Source organism: Microtus pennsylvanicus, chromosome 8 (genome assembly GCF_037038515.1).
Source record: "Microtus pennsylvanicus isolate mMicPen1 chromosome 8, mMicPen1.hap1, whole genome shotgun sequence".
Classification (NCBI taxonomy): domain Eukaryota; kingdom Metazoa; phylum Chordata; class Mammalia; order Rodentia; family Cricetidae; genus Microtus; species Microtus pennsylvanicus.
This window is the reverse complement of record NC_134586.1, coordinates 57,743,696-57,761,561: the sequence shown is the minus strand read 5'-3', so window position 1 is coordinate 57,761,561 and position 17,866 is coordinate 57,743,696. Positions and strand designations below refer to the sequence as shown.

At 46.1% G+C, this 17,866-nt stretch overlaps 1 protein-coding gene across 4 annotated transcripts in view; it reads right to left on the bottom strand.

Annotated features, from left to right (window-relative positions):
• Eefsec (eukaryotic elongation factor, selenocysteine-tRNA specific) overlaps nucleotides 1–9,086 on the bottom strand; it is a 211,362-nt gene extending 202,276 nt beyond the window's left edge. For 3 of the 4 annotated variants that reach the window (XM_075983548.1, XM_075983551.1, XM_075983549.1), the window contains exon 1: nucleotides 8,778–9,086. In XM_075983548.1, the coding sequence (XP_075839663.1) occupies nucleotides 8,778–9,051 (274 nt within the window). In that variant the 5' untranslated portion in view covers nucleotides 9,052–9,086. The remainder of the gene's footprint in view (nucleotides 1–8,777) is intronic. The other variant, XM_075983550.1, reaches the window with a different exon arrangement.
• Between the last annotated feature and the right edge of the window lie 8,780 nt (nucleotides 9,087–17,866).

The following is a 17,866-nucleotide window of genomic DNA, read 5'->3' as shown; positions in this document are numbered from 1 at the left end:
AAGATAACAAGTATTATATCTATTTTATCACAATTAAAAGCAGATTTCATTTTTTAAGATATGAAGTAGAGTTACATGCTACATTATGGATTAACTGGAAAAGGCATGCTCTACACTGGGAATGCCATAATACACTGGGAATGCCACTTACACTGGGAATGCCAGAAGCAGGAACAGCGCAAGGTCAAGGTCAGCGCAAGGTCAAGGTCAGCGTGGGCTACCCAGTGAGACCCTTTTTTCAGAATAACTACAAAGCATATCCCAACCACAAGCCAGGCACAAAATAATTCCATTTCTGCCAAATTCTAGAAAAGGCAAATCTACAGAACTGTGAAGGAGGCAGCAGCTGCCCAGGTCTGCAGAACTGATTGTGAGCAAACACAGCGCTTCTTTGTGGAGGACAGATACCATAAGCACATGGAAAACCACTGAGCATGATGAACTGCATGCTATCGGAACTAAACTACTTTTAAAAATTATCATGTACTTTCTGTGCGGCAGGCCAGAGAGCTACAGAAAACACAGGCATCGTCCCTATCCCATAGTGCTCCCAACAGCAGAGAACAAAACAGTGCTCATTTCAGACTGGCTCCTAGCCCAACGGATGCTGCCTCAGAAATGCCACCCTCCTGGAACCAGGGCTCTAAGGTTGCTGAAGGCTAGAGCTATGGACAGCATCACCTTCTACATGCTACCAAAGCCCTTATTGAGAAGGGAACAGATAATCATGAAAGGTTCAGCCCCAGCCTGGCTGACATTCCACTGAACAAAAGAATCACCAAGGAGGGCCAGGTCCTGGGGCTTCATTAATAGGTTATATCTTCTGAGATGCCTGCACAAATCTTACCCCAACCTGAATGAAGTGGTTCTGAAAGAAAATTCAGAGACATGTGGATGCAGACAGGAGACGTTCAACGAAAAGCTTAAAAGCAATTAATTTTAAGTGATCACAGCTTTACCAAAGCTGTGGCTACAATTTCCTTCTGACTTTGATTATAACCTTCCAGTGAAATATTTGCCTCAAGAAGGCAAAGTCTTTGCATTATTTTCTATTCCTAGCATGACTACAAAAATATTCTTTGATTTAACATTTGATATGTTTTGTTCTCAAGGGCAAGCCCCATGAGAAGAAAAATGTACCCCAACGGAATGAAATATGACTACCTGCTTCCATTTTTCTTTCCTGTTGGTTCCTGCTCAAATATTCTGCATTAATTTAAACTCAAGACTGTGTCTGATGTTGTGCCGCTCCCACACTGTCACCCCAACCAAAGCAAAGTCACCCGCTGTCCAGCTCCAAGAGAAAGTGGCACAGAGCAGCTCAACTTGAGTCTCCTGGAGACAGCTAAGGCACTGCAGCTTGGAAGGAGATCAAGTGGGGTCAGGGAGCGATAAGGCGCCAGGCACAGCAGAAGCACTTGTATTTCTATAGCAGCGCACTGCAGCGGGGAGCACTTCCTACTGACCAAAGAGCCTTTGAAGCAAAGGAAAGCAAGGAATTCACGTTGGCCCAGCATCACCTAATAGAGGAGAGTACAAAAGCTGTACCAGACGGCAGAATCTTCCAGGGTGTGTGTGTGCACTGAAAATAACAGATATAGGCACAGAGAACAGGGAATCATGGCCCAGCAGATACCTGATGTCAAAGCCTCTGAGTTGAAGGAAGCACTTCTCCTTCTACACCTAACTAAGCCTCAATGTTGTAGAATAGGCATATAAGTACCACACTTTAACAACACATATTCCTATACAGATTCTTACAGAAAGACCAAAAGCAAAGAAAACAAAAAGCATTTTTCATATTTGTTTACATTAGAATAGCACTCCTGTGTTCCCTGGTTGCCAAGGCCTAGGTCCAAGCCCCCTCTGCTTACCAAACAGCAGTCTGGCCCTAGGTATGCATGCCTAAAAGGAAAGGCCAGTATGGACTACATGAGAAATGTGGTTGATGACATACATTCTCTTCATACATAAACCCTGTTACATTTTTGAGTCCAAAGGAAGGGTCTCAGACAGAATACAGAGGGATTTAAAGGGATGGGCCTGGAAAAGCAGATCACAGGCAGAAAGCTTTTACCCATTGAGCACCAAGAGTACAGGAAATCAGAAAACCAAATGATGACACATAGCTTAAGCTTTGCAAAGAAAGTTGTCTCCAGAGTAACAAACCAAAATCGCCCTAAGCTCCCAAGTACAGTGACTAGGTCAGATGAACAAACTCTGGTTCATTCCCATCAGGGAGTGGTCCAGAGACGGCCCTGGCCATGTGGGACTTGCATCACATAGTGGGTATGGGATGGGAGGGCTTCGAGACAAGTCAGTGGTGGCTGTTCATTAACAACTAGAACAAAAGACTCAGAGACAATACACTGTTAATCCTCACAGCCACCAGAAGACTATAAATTGCCAGGCCAAGATACCAGCATTTTTCAGCCTTCCTCTTTCCTACTGGAGTTAGATTGAAGATGAGCCTTAAGTCTCTCACCCCAACCCAAGTCTTTAAAACATACATTGTTTAATCTTTTTGAAGTTCTAACCCTGAAAGATTTATACTTGAAAATGGATTTGAGAAAAATATTGCCCTAAAGCACTACCACGAGGGGAGGGAGTGCAGTGGACAGCACACTTTTCATTTACTCTAGGAAAGCCAGACAATGGCTGTAGAGGCACATGGGCTAAGTTCAAACCTGGCTAACAGTAACTGTGTCCCTGCTCTCTCTGAGGTAGAGTTTTCTTCAACTGTAAAAAGTGAATTTCACCTTTACTCCCCAGGGAAACTGTGAGGGTTAAGATAATATTAACAAAACGGGCAGATGTACCAACCAGGACAGCACCAGATAACTAACACATGCATTTGTCACCTCCAGCCCCAAGTACCACCAGGTGTTTCAGCTCAGCCACAAGGAAGATGAAATCAGTTTTCATGAAGAAAGGATTCTTGTTTCTAGAGAGTTCATCTAGGAGAACAACGGAATCCGAGAATGGGCTTTAACTTAAGAGACCATCATTTGAAGATCAGCTGTGATTGTCTCCTCCAGGGGAGTATATATTCCACAAAGGGTCTGAACCACTCTGCAAACCACTCACAGTCCAATGGCTCTCAACCTTCCTAACACTGTGACCCTTTAATACAGCTCATGTTGTGGTACCCTCAACCATAAAAAAATTTTCGTTGCTACTTCCTAACTGTAATTTTGCTACTGTTATAAATCATAATGTAAATATCTGTGTTTTCCAATGGTCTCAGGCGACTCTTATGAAAGGGTTGTTCAACCTCCCCCAATGGGGTTGCAATCTAGAGGTTGAGAACTTTTGGCATAGTCATCCAAGGATCCCAGGAGGAGAGAACTAGAAGACCACACCTCTGTGCACAACGTCCCTGCCTGCAACTTCATACCCACAGCTCAGCTGGCCACATCATATATCTACACAGCAATGGCCTTCCAAAGTACTCCAGGCCCTTAGGAGAAACCATCCCAAGGGCTCCCCTCTAGGATCTAACTCTGCTCAGACCTTCCACTGTAATGAACACACCGTCATATCCCATGACATCCTGCTGCACCCCATGCTACCAGTTACCTCTGACCTTAACTGACAAAGCTGCCTCATCAAGTTGTTCCTTGCCCTAGGAAAGCTTTTCTTTCCATACCCTGTCCCTCAACAAGAGGTGGGAAGTGTCTTTTTTTTTTTTTAACAGAGAATCACTATGTTACCCAGGCTGGACTCAAATTCCTGATCCAAGTAATCCTCTTGCCTCAGCAGACTGAGTAGGTAGGCAGGTGCACCGCAGGCCCAGCTTAGTGAGTACTCTAGCTTCTGTCCTCTGCATAGAACTTCAGAGATCCCTTGAGGCATGGCAGTGTGCCTTTGTCGGCTTTCTTGTCATCTCTTGGACACCAGGATGCACTTAAAGAGGTCAGACCCGTCCTAACTCTGCCCACTAACTCACAACCAGCTAGGCCAGCAGGTGAAACACAGCTCTCCATCCCTCAGAATTCTGTAAGAACCTACTAGATGCCAGCCCAGGCAGCACAGACTGCTGGCGAGTCAGATCCCACTCTGCTCTCAGAGCCCCAATTCTAGCAAATGACAAGTGACACAACATACAAGGGGCATCAGGAAATGGGAAAGTATGAGGGGTAAGGGTTAGGGACACGCCATAGAGAGGTAGGTTGGGGGCACTCACAAATGAAGTGACATTTGAACTGGGACAAGCAACAAGGAGTCTGACATACCACAGAAGCAGTAGCAGGTGCAAAGACCTTGGGGAAAGCAACTGCTGACCTACTTAAGTAGTAGAAAAGTCAGCAGCATGACTGAAGGCCAGAAACATAGGAAAGTAGTCACTGAGGAGGCTCCAAGGAAGACAGGGCCTGGATACTGAGCCTGGAACAAGGAGGGTGAATTAGTCCAAATACAATAATATAACTGGAGAGTCAGGTATGGTGGTGCATACCTATAATCCCAGCACCTGGGAGGTAGCCAGGTGGATCTCTGTGAGTTCTAGACTAGCCTAGTCTACTTAGTGATTTCCAGAACAGTTAGGGCTAGAAAGACTCTATACCAATAACCAAACCAAACAAAAAAGGACTGAGAAGCTAGAAGCAAGGGCTGATATGACCTGATGAACCCCTGAAAACAGGGACAGTGAATAACCCCAACCACTGTTCAGACAGCAGTGTCCAAATGGTGGAATTCCAAAGGCATTGCCAGGATCTTGTCTGTAGCTAGTTCAGGAAGGCAAGGGCAGACTGATAGATGGGCCCTAAGAACAGCTGAGAGATGGCTTCCAGCAGCAGCCCTGTACACTTTACCTGGCAGGCTTGCTTCCTCAACTAAAAACCAATGTGATGTCTCTAGTCCACAGGATACTGCCCAGCTACAAGGTCCTCCTGGCCACAGGGATGGGCCAGAACAGGCACTCCAAACAGGAGCATACTTCCCTTCAACAGAAAAACCTCCATCTTCCAGGTTCCCAAAAAGGAAGGTAGGTATCTAATCTCCCTAAGGAATAATGGTCTCACCATTCCAGTGAGGTCAGGCCACATTTTAACACCAGAAAGTAGTTTTCTCAAGATATGAGCAAGAAGAGCAATAACAAGACAGGCAATGGTGGCACACACTTTTAATAGCATCACTTGGGAATTCACTCTGTGAATTCAAGGTTACAAAGCTAATTCCAGGGCAGTCAAGGTTATATAAGGAAACTAATGTAGAATTCCCCTCTGTATGCTGTGAATACTATTGGTTAATGAATAAAGCTGCTTTGGGCCTATAACAGCACAGAATAGGGCAAGGCAGGAATGCCAAGCAGAAAGAGGAGAGAGCAAGTGGAGTCAGAGAGAAGCCATGTAGGTAGCCGCCAGAGGTAGGCAGCCGCCAGAGGTAGGCAGCCACCAGAGGTAGGCAGCCACCAGAGGTAGGCAGCCACCAGAGGTAGGCAGCCACCAGAGGTAGGCAGCCGCCAGAGGTAGGCAGCCACCAGAGGTAGGCAGCCGCCAGAGGAGAAAGACGAGAGCCACAAGTGGGAACCTTGCCGGTAAGCCATGACCCTCATGGTAAAGTATAAAATAATAGAAATGGGTTAATTTAAGATGTAAGAGCTAGCTAGAAATATGCTTAAGCTATTAGCCAAATAGTACTGCAATCAATATAGTTTCTATGTCATTATTTCGGGTCTGGGCAGCCGGGGAATAAGCAGTCTCCACCTACGAGAAAACCAGTCTCAAAAACAAAACAAACAAAAGGACAAACAACAGCAGCCAAGAAAGAGAACAAATTCCCTTGTATGGTTATATAGTCTCAATCAGAACACTAAGCACTCAGACGGTAGCCATTTGATCGTATATACTGGGCTAATACTGAAACAGTAGCCATTTGATCACGTATACTGGGCTCATACTGAAATGGTAGCCATTTGATCGTATATACTGGAATAATACTGAAATGGTAGCCATTTTATAATATATACTAGAATAATACTGAAACGGTAGCCATTTGATCATATATACTGGGCTAATACTGAAACGGTAGCCATATGATCGTATATACTGGGCTAATACTGAAACGGTAGCCATATGATCGTATATACTGGGCTAATACTGAAACGGTAGCCATTTGATCGTATATACTGGGCTAATACTGAAACGGTAGCCATTTGATCATATATACTGGGCTAATACTGAAACGGTAGCCATTTGATCATATATACTGGAATAATACTGAAACGGTAGCCATTTGATCATATATACTGGAATAATACTGAAACGGTAGCCATTTGATCATATATACTGGGCTAATACTGAAACGGTAGCCATATGATCATATATACTGGGCTAATACTGAAACGGTAGCCATATGATCGTATATACTGGGCTAATACTGAAACGGTAGCCATATGATCGTATATACTGGGCTAATACTGAAACGGTAGCCATATGATCGTATATACTGGGCTAATACTGAAACGGTAGCCATTTAATCATATATACTGGGCTAATACTGAAACTGTTTTGTCACCAAAGAGGCTCTATGTGAATGTACATATTGGAAGGGGTGGGCAGGAATTGAGGAAACTGGTGTCAAGGAAAGGTCCCAGCCTGGGAGATAGGCAGGCCTTGACAGTCCAGCTTACTATCTGCATTCCTAAGTCCCAACTTCATTAGTGGCTACGTGATAAACATGCTTCCTGCAAAGTTTGTCCAAGAAGCGTAAGTATTTGAAAAGAGCCATGTCAGAAAATAACTGCATGGTTAGCATTATCCAGTAGTGATGCAAGATCCAGAACTAGGTTCAAAGGCCACACGTCTAGGAAGGAAAAAAGCAGCAAATCCAGTTCTGCACACCTCCAAAAGAATGCCTGACCTTTTGCCTGGCCTATATTTCAGATGTTTCTCCCCTTACAACCAAGCTACATCCAATACAGTTCCAGTATGTTAAAAGCATAGTAAGTTAAGAAATGCACTGCACAGACACTCTGGCCTGCCACCTTAGCAGCCAGTGTGTGGTAAGCAGTGGTTTGCCCTCTGGACCTTAAGGCTGACTAGGAACTGGAGTTTGTTGCTTTGTTCAGTGTCCTGACCACCAACCAAGTCACAAACTAGGAAAGGTCAAAATTTTATTGAACTTGTACCATTTGTACACCATCATAAAGATGAAAAATCATGAAGTTATTACAAGGCAGATTTTGTATTTACCAGAAAAGACTTAATTGTTCTTTCCTTTTTTGTTGGTAACACTGAGGATAGAACCGAGAGATTCCTCCACATTAGGCAGGCACTCCACCACTGAGACATGGGCCAACCCACCTTCTAGTCTTTACCCCGTGTGCTCCACCTCCAACTTACACTAGTTTGGAGGACATTTTCTAAAACGTTTTAATATGACCAGTCAGAATAGAGCTGGAGATGTTAGTTTTGTTTGCTTCTTTACTGTGTGGTCTTTAATGAGTGGATTATGGGTTGAACAGACAGTGTAAGAGAGTGACCCTGGACAGGTAAGCCTCCTTTTCCACTTGAGTGAAACAGGGAACCGATCTCAGACTGCCTGCAGCACAGAGAAAAGGATGCCACAAAGATCAAAGCACTTAACCAATTACCACAACTGGGACCTGGAATGCCCAGGGACTAATGAACCATCTGCCCCGTATATATCCAGGCATATGCTTAGAGAAAACTGCTGGAAAGAAACCCAAGGGCAAGGGGGCAGGCAGGAAATGGGTCACTGGGGTTACAGCAGGTAGCCTCAGCCATATATATATGTATGTGTGTGTGTGTGTGTGTGTGTGTATTTGTGTTGGGTACTTATGAAAACAGGTTATGGGGTCCTGTCTCTAGACCTAAGTATAGTTAAACAAGTGTGCAAAAGGAATTTTAAAAGGCATAAGAATAGTTTCATGTGCACAAATGGAAAGGATCCAGAGTTGAGCAAAGAGGGGTAGTGAGGAGAGGTTTTGTATAAAGCCCTATTCCTAAGTAGACTGTATTTAAAGACTAGTTAAGCGGTACAAATCCTAGGGGTAGATTTTAGCAATATTCTTCATGACGGAAAACACACAGGCCCTTTGCCTTAGACCGTTCAGACCCAACTTACTCTGCTACACTAGGGCACGCCCCAAAGCCTTCTGATAGAATAGTCACTACTGCATGGCTAGCCAGCCCTCGAAAAACCACAAAAGTCTATCAAGAAAATGCTGGTGTAAGTGTACACAATGGAACTTTGTGTGAGTTTTAAAACTGAGTGATGGAACTTTATGTTTCGATACGGAGCAGTCTCCAGACAGTGCTGATTTGTATATAAAAAGAGAGAGATGAGGTCTCGAGAAAGAGCCCAGGGACAGGGCACTTGCCTCTTATGATCTGGGCACTAGGTTTGCGCTCTCTGGTCCCTCCCCGAAGTACTACAACAGGAGAAGAAAAGCCGGGATCTTTTCAAATCCGCGATTTGCCGGCTTTTCTGTGTACTTTTCCTGAAACCATGCATACATAGGACGCTGGGAACAATGTCAGGGACAGAGAATGGAGAGACCAAACGTTAGGTGAATGGTGACTTTTTTTGAAACTTGCGTACACACTTTTTGCAGGGTTTGTTTCCTTGATTGTTTTTCTAGGAAAGCATCTCGCTGCACGGCAGTGAAGGCGGGAACGGCGTTCGCGTCTGTGGGCTGTGAGTTCGAGCCCCCAAGCCTCCCGGGCGGGCGGCCAGGCCTAGGCAGTCAGGCCAGTCCCTTCCCGCGAGCTCGGACCCCGAGCCCGGCTCCCGCCCCGGCCCGCGCTCACCGCCAATGATGGTCCGAATGAGGGAGGCGTGCCCGGGGCAGTCGACCAGTGTGACCTGCAGCTGCGTGTCGTCGGTCCCGGGTTCAGCTCCCGGCAACGGCACGACGAAACAGGAGAAGCCCAGGTCGAGCGTTATGCCACGCTCGCGGCTCTGCGGCTGCTTGTCGAAGGCGGCAGTGGAGGCTGTGGTGCTCAGCGCGCGCGCCAGCGCTGTCTTGCCGCTGTCTATGTGGCCCAGCACGCCCACATTCACATTCACCCGCCGGCCCGCCATGCCGCCGCCGCCTCGCACGTCGCCGCTTGAGCGCCGGCTAGGCGGTCCGCCGCTAAGCCGCACCCCCCCGCAACTCGCGCCGAGCGCGCCGGTTCCGGCACGGAAGCTTCCGCCCTCGGGCAACCACAGCGCTACCTCGGGGCCCAGAGAATGTCGGGTACAAGCAAGGTGGGACTAGAGCCTAACTGCCTACCTAGGGTTGCTGTCACCAGGCTCCCCCAACGAAGTGTCGCCAGCCTGAGAGTGGAGATTCCTCCTTCCATGTATTCACCCTTCTATTCATCCACTCACCCACCCATCCGTCGTCTATCCATCCATCCTTTCTTCCTTCCATCATTCCATCCATGCCTCCTTCTATCCTCCAATCCATCCCTCCAAATACGTTCCTTCGTTCATCATCCATTTCTGCCAGCCTTTATTAAGTGCAGACTGTATACATAGCACTGGGATGTGGTGACCGACGTATTTGCTGTGAAAGCAGGAGTGTGCCTAAGCTGGATTATCTGGAAAGAATAGAGATGGGGAGGTGAGCACCCTGGTAAGGCTCAGGTAAGACCCCGTCAAGCTCTGCCACTAGAATTCCAGTGCAGCTTGAGAAGTTCCCTTTGGAAACCTAGAAGCACTGTGAAAACATGGGAGAGGACCTCACTGACTCAGAGGAAAAAAACTCACCTTGGAGTCTAGGCTTCCATGGCAGGCTGCAATTTAAAATTTCGTTTAAAATGTGTGGTGAATGTTCTGTCAGCGCAACTCCTTTCAGGTTTTTTGAAAGGTGCCTAGAACCATGAAAGAGGTCACAAACCTAAGTGGTTGCTCTGGCAAAGACAAAGAAAAGAAGGTACCTGGGGCTTCACAAGGGAGAGAGATGAGGACTCCAGATCTGAACAACACTGCTACTAGCTACTCCTACGTGAAGAGGAAGGGGCTCTTGGTTTCAGCTACTGACACCAAGAGGATGCTGGCCCTGCTTTCTCATCCTTCCATTTTTCTAGGGTATGAGGGTTTGGCATTTGAAAGTGAATTGTCCTCTGTTTTTGTTAAAGTTTATTGCTGTGAAGAAACACTGTGACCATAACAACTCTTCTAAAGGAAAAACATTTAATTGGGGGTGGCTTCTATTTTCAGAGGTGTAGTCCATTACCACCATGATGCTGGAGCTCAGAGTCCTTCATCTTGATACATAGGCAATAGGAAGTAGTCTGAACCACTGGGTATGGCTTGAGCTTGTATGGAATCTCAAGCTTGACTTCACAGTGACACACTTCCTCCCACAAGGTCACACCTACTCCAACAAAGCCACACTCCCAATAGCACCTTACCCTGTGGGGCCATTTTCTTTCAAACCACCACAATCTCACAGGCTTGTTTGTTGGATGTTCATGCCCCAGACGGTGGGCTTTTTTGTAAGATGAAGCTTAGCTGAAGGAAGTAGGTTACCGGGAGAGCGCCTTTGATGGTTGTATCTTTGAAGGCTATATCTAGTAGTCCCTGGTCCCTTCCCCATTCTCTGCTTTCAGTCCACCAGGAAGTAAGTAGTTCAGTCAGACTGTTACCTGCTCATGAAATATGATGAGAAACTACTGTGCCACCACAGGTTCAGGGTTTCAAGCCCAAATGACAGTGTACTGAAATCTCTGAAGCCATGAACTAAAACTAAAATTTAAGTTCCTTGTATAAGCATTTCATCACAATGATGAAATATTGTCTAACACAAAGCCTGACTTTGAAATGCTGACAAATATTTCAGCTTTTGTTGCTAAAATTCCTTTTTGTGGGAATTCTTTTAAGAGAGAAGCCACCCTCACTCCTCCCCTCCCCCCCCTCCGCTGAGACAGGCTGATCTTCAGCTTCCTGCCTGAGTTCCCTCTTTTCTATCTCCCTCTTGAAGAGACAGCTTCTGCCTCTCTCCACTTCTCCCCTTCCCCCTTCTCCCCTTCTGTCCCTTCTCTCTCTCTCTCTCTCTCTCTCTCTCTCTCTCTCTCTCTCTCTCTCTCTCTTTCTCTCTCTCTCTCTTCACCCCTCTCCCTTCTCCCTCCATAACCCACTGAATAAAATATCCAACCTCACTCTGCATGGCGTGCCTATCCATGTCTCTGTCTCTTGCCTGTTGCCACATGTCTCCCTACCCTGGACCAGCTACTGCTTGGGAACCTACAACCATCAGGGATCCTGCAGCATTTTTAATAATCCATTACAGTGGGCAGATGTGAATGACATCTACCTTCCTAAGGTTCCAAGGACAAACCAAAGGGCAGTTCTACCTTGGCTCATCCTCGGATTGAGTTTACTTGGCTTACTGGTGAATATGGGTGAGGGGTCACTGTTAGAAGTGTTGGTGACCTCAGAGCAACTGCACTGGAAGGTCTTCCCAGATCATGGACAATGGCTTCCCCTCAGCTTCACAGATGAAGCCTCTTTCCCCTAGTCTACACCAGCCTGTATATCTAGTCCCTCCCTGAGGTCCTGAGGCCACGGGCAATTAGGGCTGAACTAAATATACATGGCTTGGAGGAGTGGCCAGATACCCTGGTGAAGGTCCAGTGACCCTCCTTGAGGCCTTCCTAGGAAGGAATATGTCATGAGGCCACAGGCCTGATCATGACGGACTCTTGGGAGGCAAGCACAGCTGGTTTCATGAAGATGGTGGCAGTTTTACTCAGATAGTGGCCAAGCTTAAAGTTCAGCCAGTTTGCCTCTGTGATGGGCCAGGCCATATATGCATTTGCAGAAAGAGGCTCCAAGGACTCCTAGGCTCAAGACTCCATCCTAGAGTCCCTGCTGTGAACCGAATTGTGTTTGCCACAGGTTTGTGTGCTGGATCTTTGGCACTCCCCGTGCCTGTGATGGCATTTGGAGACAAGTCATTTGGACTAAGTGGGTCATGGGAGTGGGGTCCTCATATGAATTAGTGCCCTTAGAAAAATGACCCCTAAATTTTGTGTCTCCATTTTGCAAACAGGAAACAGTAAGTCTGTTTGAAATATAAAAGTGTTGTTTTAAAATCAAACTCTGTTTATTTGAAACTCAGTGATAAAACAGTGGGCATAATTAGGAGGGAGCTTAGCGGGCAGGTAACAAGAGTTTTAGAGGACATTCCAACTAACAAAATGTCCTGAACAGGATCTGGCTTCAAGTAAGCTCACTGTTCACCTCTGCCCTACATAAAATCCTGACAAACAGTAAGAATCAAGCGTCTCTACTCCATAAATCCAAACTACAGCCAAATCTGAAGCTTTCTGAGCACTGACATGATGCGGCAAGTGGAAAATTCCACACCTGACTTCATGTGACAGGCAAGAGTCAAAACATGAGAACCCGGAAGCTGGCACATAAAAGTACCCCTAGGCTCCGTACACACGGGCTGTGTGGAACAAGGACTTTCATGTCCAGACTTGGGTCCCACCTCCAAGTTACCATATTGTGTGTATGCAAGCATTCTAAAATGGGAAGAAAACCCCTGAAATCTTCAATACATCCCGTCCCAGGCATTTCAGAGGAGCTGTATTAAACCTGTAATGAAGGGAGCTGAGCCTGATAGCACATGCCCATAACCCCCGCACCCAAGAGGCAGAAGCCAATTTGAGCTATCTATCCACCTTGTCTCAAAGAAACAAGAGCTAGGGGTGTCATCAGTGGCAGAGTGCTCACCCAGTACACACAGAGAACCCTGGGCTCCGTCTCCAACCCTGAAAAACAACAATAACAAAATTAATATTTTAAAGCTTTAATGTAATATTGACATCAGACTCAATAGTGAACTTCATGTGTTGAATATTTAAAATATTCTTAGCTATAGTTTATTATATTTGTTTGACTAATTTGCCTGCATGTGTATCTGTATCATGTGCATTCGTGGTGCCCACAGAGGTCAGAAGAAGGCATCGGTTTCCCAGGAACAGAAGTTACGGGTGGTTGTGAGCTACCATGTAGGTGTTAGCACCAAAGGCAGGTCCTTTGCAAGAGCTCTTACTCACTGAGCCATCTTGCCCCCTCATGGGTTGACTTTGGAACAACTCTGGGCCTCAAGGGAGAGAGTTTCTTCTTGCAGCAGGACAGGCAGAAGGGAGAGGGACAGCCACTGTATTAATAAGGTATTTATAAGAGGTGGGTTCACAGCTTACCCAAATGGAACAGTGCTCACAGGCATGACTGTTACAACCTGAGACAGGGTAGAGCTAAACGGGGTAGCAGGAAGTTTTAAGGATGGAATTTGAGAGAAGATTTCAAAGTTACTGCCCCAGAGGCAAACCGTCTTTGATGGAAAAAGCTTAGACGGTGCTAAGGGTGTCTCTGCGGGTAGGGGTGGACCGGAAATGAACTAGAAGGAGACTTGAAAGCATTTTCTGAGCTGATTACAATATTCTGAGCCTTGATAAAGCTTTACACACACACACACACACACACACACACACACACACACACACACAGGGAGAGAGAGAGAGAGAGAGAGAGAGAGAGAGAGAGAGAGAGAGAGAGAGAGAGAGAATGCAATTAGTATATACTTCAGATCTGTGCACTTTATGGAAATTCTACATCCCTCCCCCAAACCCCTAAAACGCACCTTTGAGCTCCAAGAGTGACATGTGTGCCTGAGTACTGAAGAGGAAGGATGCTACTTCTGTCACCTGCTTGAAAATGCGTCAGAGATGCCTAGGTCACACTGGGTGAGCCAGGGACCTTGGAAGCTAAGGAACAGGATGTCTTTGAATCCAGGAGTTCAAAGCCGACATGGACAAGATTGTCAAACTCCATCTCAAAACAAAGCCCAACACAAATAACAACACCGACTGGGACTGAGCTCATGGTAAAGTGTTTCCCTAGACAGAGGGGCCGGGCAGATGTGTATGTGATAAAGTACGTGAGTAAAATGGGATTGGTAAAGTTCAGGTGATGGGTGAATGAGGTAATCGTGTCAACTGTGTGGGATCTAGAATCGCCTAAGAGACACACACCTCTGCTTGTGTCTGTGGCGGGGGGGAGGGGGTGTTGAGATGGTTTAACTGTGGGCTGTACTGTTCTATGGCCTGACTAAATGACAGAAAGCAAGGGAAGCAGACACTTTCCCCTCTCAGCCTCCTGCGTGTGAAACAATGTAGCCCACACCCTCCTGCTACCATGTTTTCCCTGCCCTCATGCTTGCACCCTCTCCCCATAAATCAAAACAAACTCTTCCTTCCCTTAGCCGCTTTTCATGCACCTTGTCGCGGCTATGGGGGAAGTACAAGTGCAGGTGGGTGCATAGCGGTAAAGTCTACGACATCGCTGTGCTTTTGAACGTTTTGTAATAAGTATTAGGAAGAATGAAAGGTGATCTGAACTTTAAAACAGTCAGTTCTCCAGCCTTGGGTCTGTATTTCCAAAATGCTCTGAAAATGGCAAGTGTCTTGTCGAGCTGGAGACATACCATAGCCTGCACCATCTTGCTGTACCTGATTATGAGTGTCCATGCTTCCATCCAGACACAGGGATGATGTGAGGAGCTGCCCCCATGCCACATGCATATGGTAGGTATCTAGTGACCCTCTGGATCTTCCCTTGTGTTTGAAAAGTTGTGACTTCTAGGGTATTTGGTCCTAGAGTTTGGGGTAAAAGGTTGGGACTCACCAAGATTTCCTACTTCCTGGACATTGTACTTGTTGAATTGGATAATCTGGGCGATCTTTGCTACAGTTGGGGCCTGTTTCCCAAACACCCATGTGCCAAAGGCTTGTCTCAGCTTGGACACTGTTGGGAGGTGACAGAATCTCTGAGGTATGGGACTTCATCAGAGGAATTGCGGTCCTTGAGGTGTGCCCTGGAGACCTCAACCCCTTTTTCCTCCTTTCTATTTCACCCACAGGCAGGAGGTAAGCAGCTTTCTCTGCCACAAGCTCCTGCCACGATGTACTACCTCATTGAAGGCTCCATAGTAATGGGACCAACTGACCATGGATGAAACCTCCAACATGCCCAGCCAAAACCAGACCTTTCTTCTTCCTAAGTTGATCATCCAAGGCATTCTGTTAGCATACAGGAAGCTGAAGAATGTAATTCCAAATCTAAATCTTTATTTACTTTTAAGTCTTCGTTACTTCATTTTCTGTTTTCTAACAAACACAAACATCTGCTATCATACACTGTAACGTTGGAGACAGAGTAGCAAATGAGACAAATAGATGGCTGAGATGAGGTAAATGAGAAAGATCATCCATGTCTTAGTCAGTGTTCATGCTGTGAAGAGACACCATGGCCAAAGCAACTCTTATAAGAGAAAGCATTCAATTGGGGCTGGCTTACAGTTTCAGAGGTTTAGTCCATTATCACCATGGTGGGGAGAATGGAGGCATGCAGGCAGATATGGTGCTGGAGAAGTAGCTGAGAGGTCTATATCCAGATTCACAGGCAGCAGGAAGACAGACTCTGGGCTTGGCATGGGCTTTTGAAACCTCAAAGCCCACCCCAGTGACACTCTTCCTACAACAAGGCCAGACTTCCTATTTCTTTCAAATAGTGTCACTCCCTAGTGACCAAAGAGTCAAACCTAAAAGTCCATGGGCACCATCCTCATTCAAACCACCACAGATGGTGTGGTTGAGGGCCCCAGTGCTCATTACAGAAGAGACATTGGAGTGGGCAAAGGGACGGTGAGAAGGCCACCCATGCGTGGGACCAAGGGAGACTGATAAAGACTGACAGCAGGATCATCAGGGACAGAGCAGCAGGTATAAGGTGTGAGGCTGGGAAGGAGAAGCTACTTGCTAAACTAACCCCAAGGGTGTCTTTCAAAGTGTGCTGTTAGCATGATGGTGTGGCCATCAGAATATCAAGGAAGGAGGCTCCAAATGGCTATTCAGAGGCCAAGACCAGGAGCACAGAAAAAAGGATCCCAGTACATTAAGATGTGTGTTGTAGAATCAGCAACGTGTCCCTTCTGTGTAGGATCTAGACGCATGGCCAGCCCAGGGTCACAGACCATCAAACTGTCACCATGAGCTTTTTTTTTTTAACAACATAATTTTTTATTGGGTAATTTATACTTAACATGTTAGTAGCTTAAACATCTCAGAACATGGGCTGGAGAGATGGCTCAGAGGTTAAGAGCATTGTCTGCTCTTCCAAAGGTCCTGAGATCAATTCCCAGCAACCACATGGTGGCTCACAACCATCTGTAATGGGGTCTGGTGCCCTCTAATGGCATGCAGGCATACACACAGACAGAATATTGTATAATAAATAAATAAATATTAAAAAAAAACCATCTCAGAACATATGGCTCGGTGGCATTGCTCACATTCTCACTGAGGTGTAACTACCCCACCCTCCATTTCCAGAGCTCTGCATCATCACATATGAAACTAAACCATTAAACAAAAAGTGCCCATCCTCCTCCATGCCCAGTTCCAGGAACCCAGCATTTGATTTTTGTTCATTATGCGTTGATGACCAGAGGACCTCGGGAGGGAAACACACGGTATCGGTTATTTTGTGCCCACCCCTTAAAATCTGTTCAGTGTGATGTCTGGGGTTCCCACCCACACTGTTTATTATTATTATCATTCTCTCATATATTACATCCCAACTGCAGTTTCCCCTTCCTCCCCTCCCTTTAGCACCCCTCTCTCTTGGATGATGTCCCTGGGACACCATCAGCTTTTGAATGGTGTTTCAAGACAGTGGCTCTGCGAACTTTGCAGGTCTCAACCTGTTCCCTTTGCCCCCAAGGAAAGAGGTCTTTACAAGAAGATGTGTTCTAGTAGAGTGTTTCTGCTTTGTATATGCTAGAAAAATACTGTGAAGACAACAAATGTACTTTAAAAGTCACTATGCTATGTTTGAGTTCTCATAGATTATTTTTACTTTATGTGTATGAGTGTTGTGTCTGCATGTGTGTTAAGTGCACCTCATGTCTGCAGTGCGTTCAGAAGTCAGAAGAGTGCATCATATCTACTGAAACTGGACTTATAGAAAGTTTTAAGCCATCATTGGGGTGGTTGGAACTGAACCGGCTCCTGCCACAATGGGTTCCTCATAGCAGGCTCCATAGCACTACCCTCTGTGAGAGCAGCCAGTGCTCTTAACCATGGAGTCATCTCTCTAGCACCCGTTATGGTATATTTGAGATTATGAGAATTAAAAGCCACCCAAACTAGAAAGTTAAAAGAAGAGGAATGTGTAGTGGCTGTGGGTTGATTACTGTTGAGCTGGATGACTCATCTGGAGGCTTCATTGTATCATCCTATATGCTTTTTCGTAAAAGAAGTGTAGGGCCAGGGACATAGGTCAGTTAGTACAGTATTTGCCTAGCATGCATGGGACCCTGGGTTCTATCCCTAGGGCCACATAAACCAGGCATGGTGGCACCCAGATGTCTCTGCAGTTCAGTGGTAGTCACAGTCCAGTAGGTTTGTCAAAAATCAAATTCCTAGCCATGCATCTTGGCACATACCTATAAGACCAGTACTTGAACGAGAGTGACAGAAAGAGTTCAAGACCAGCCTGGTGAACTACATGAGACCTTACCCCCATATACCCCAACAGCTAAAGTCAATTCCTGTCAGGCATTGTAATATATGCCTATAATCATAGCACTCTGGGGGCAGAGGCAGGAAGATCATGTGTTTGAGGCCAGCCTGGTCTAATATAGTGATTTCTATATAGCCAGGGTTACAGAGTGAGACATTTCAGAGCAAACAAAAATGAAACTCCTAACCACACCCGCCATCTTGCTCTATCAGCCTCTCTTCCCCATGCTTTTGACAAGAACCCCATCTTCCCCGAATTTACACATCTCTTCATACCCAACATCCACCCAACAATCCCATTAATGTTACCTCTG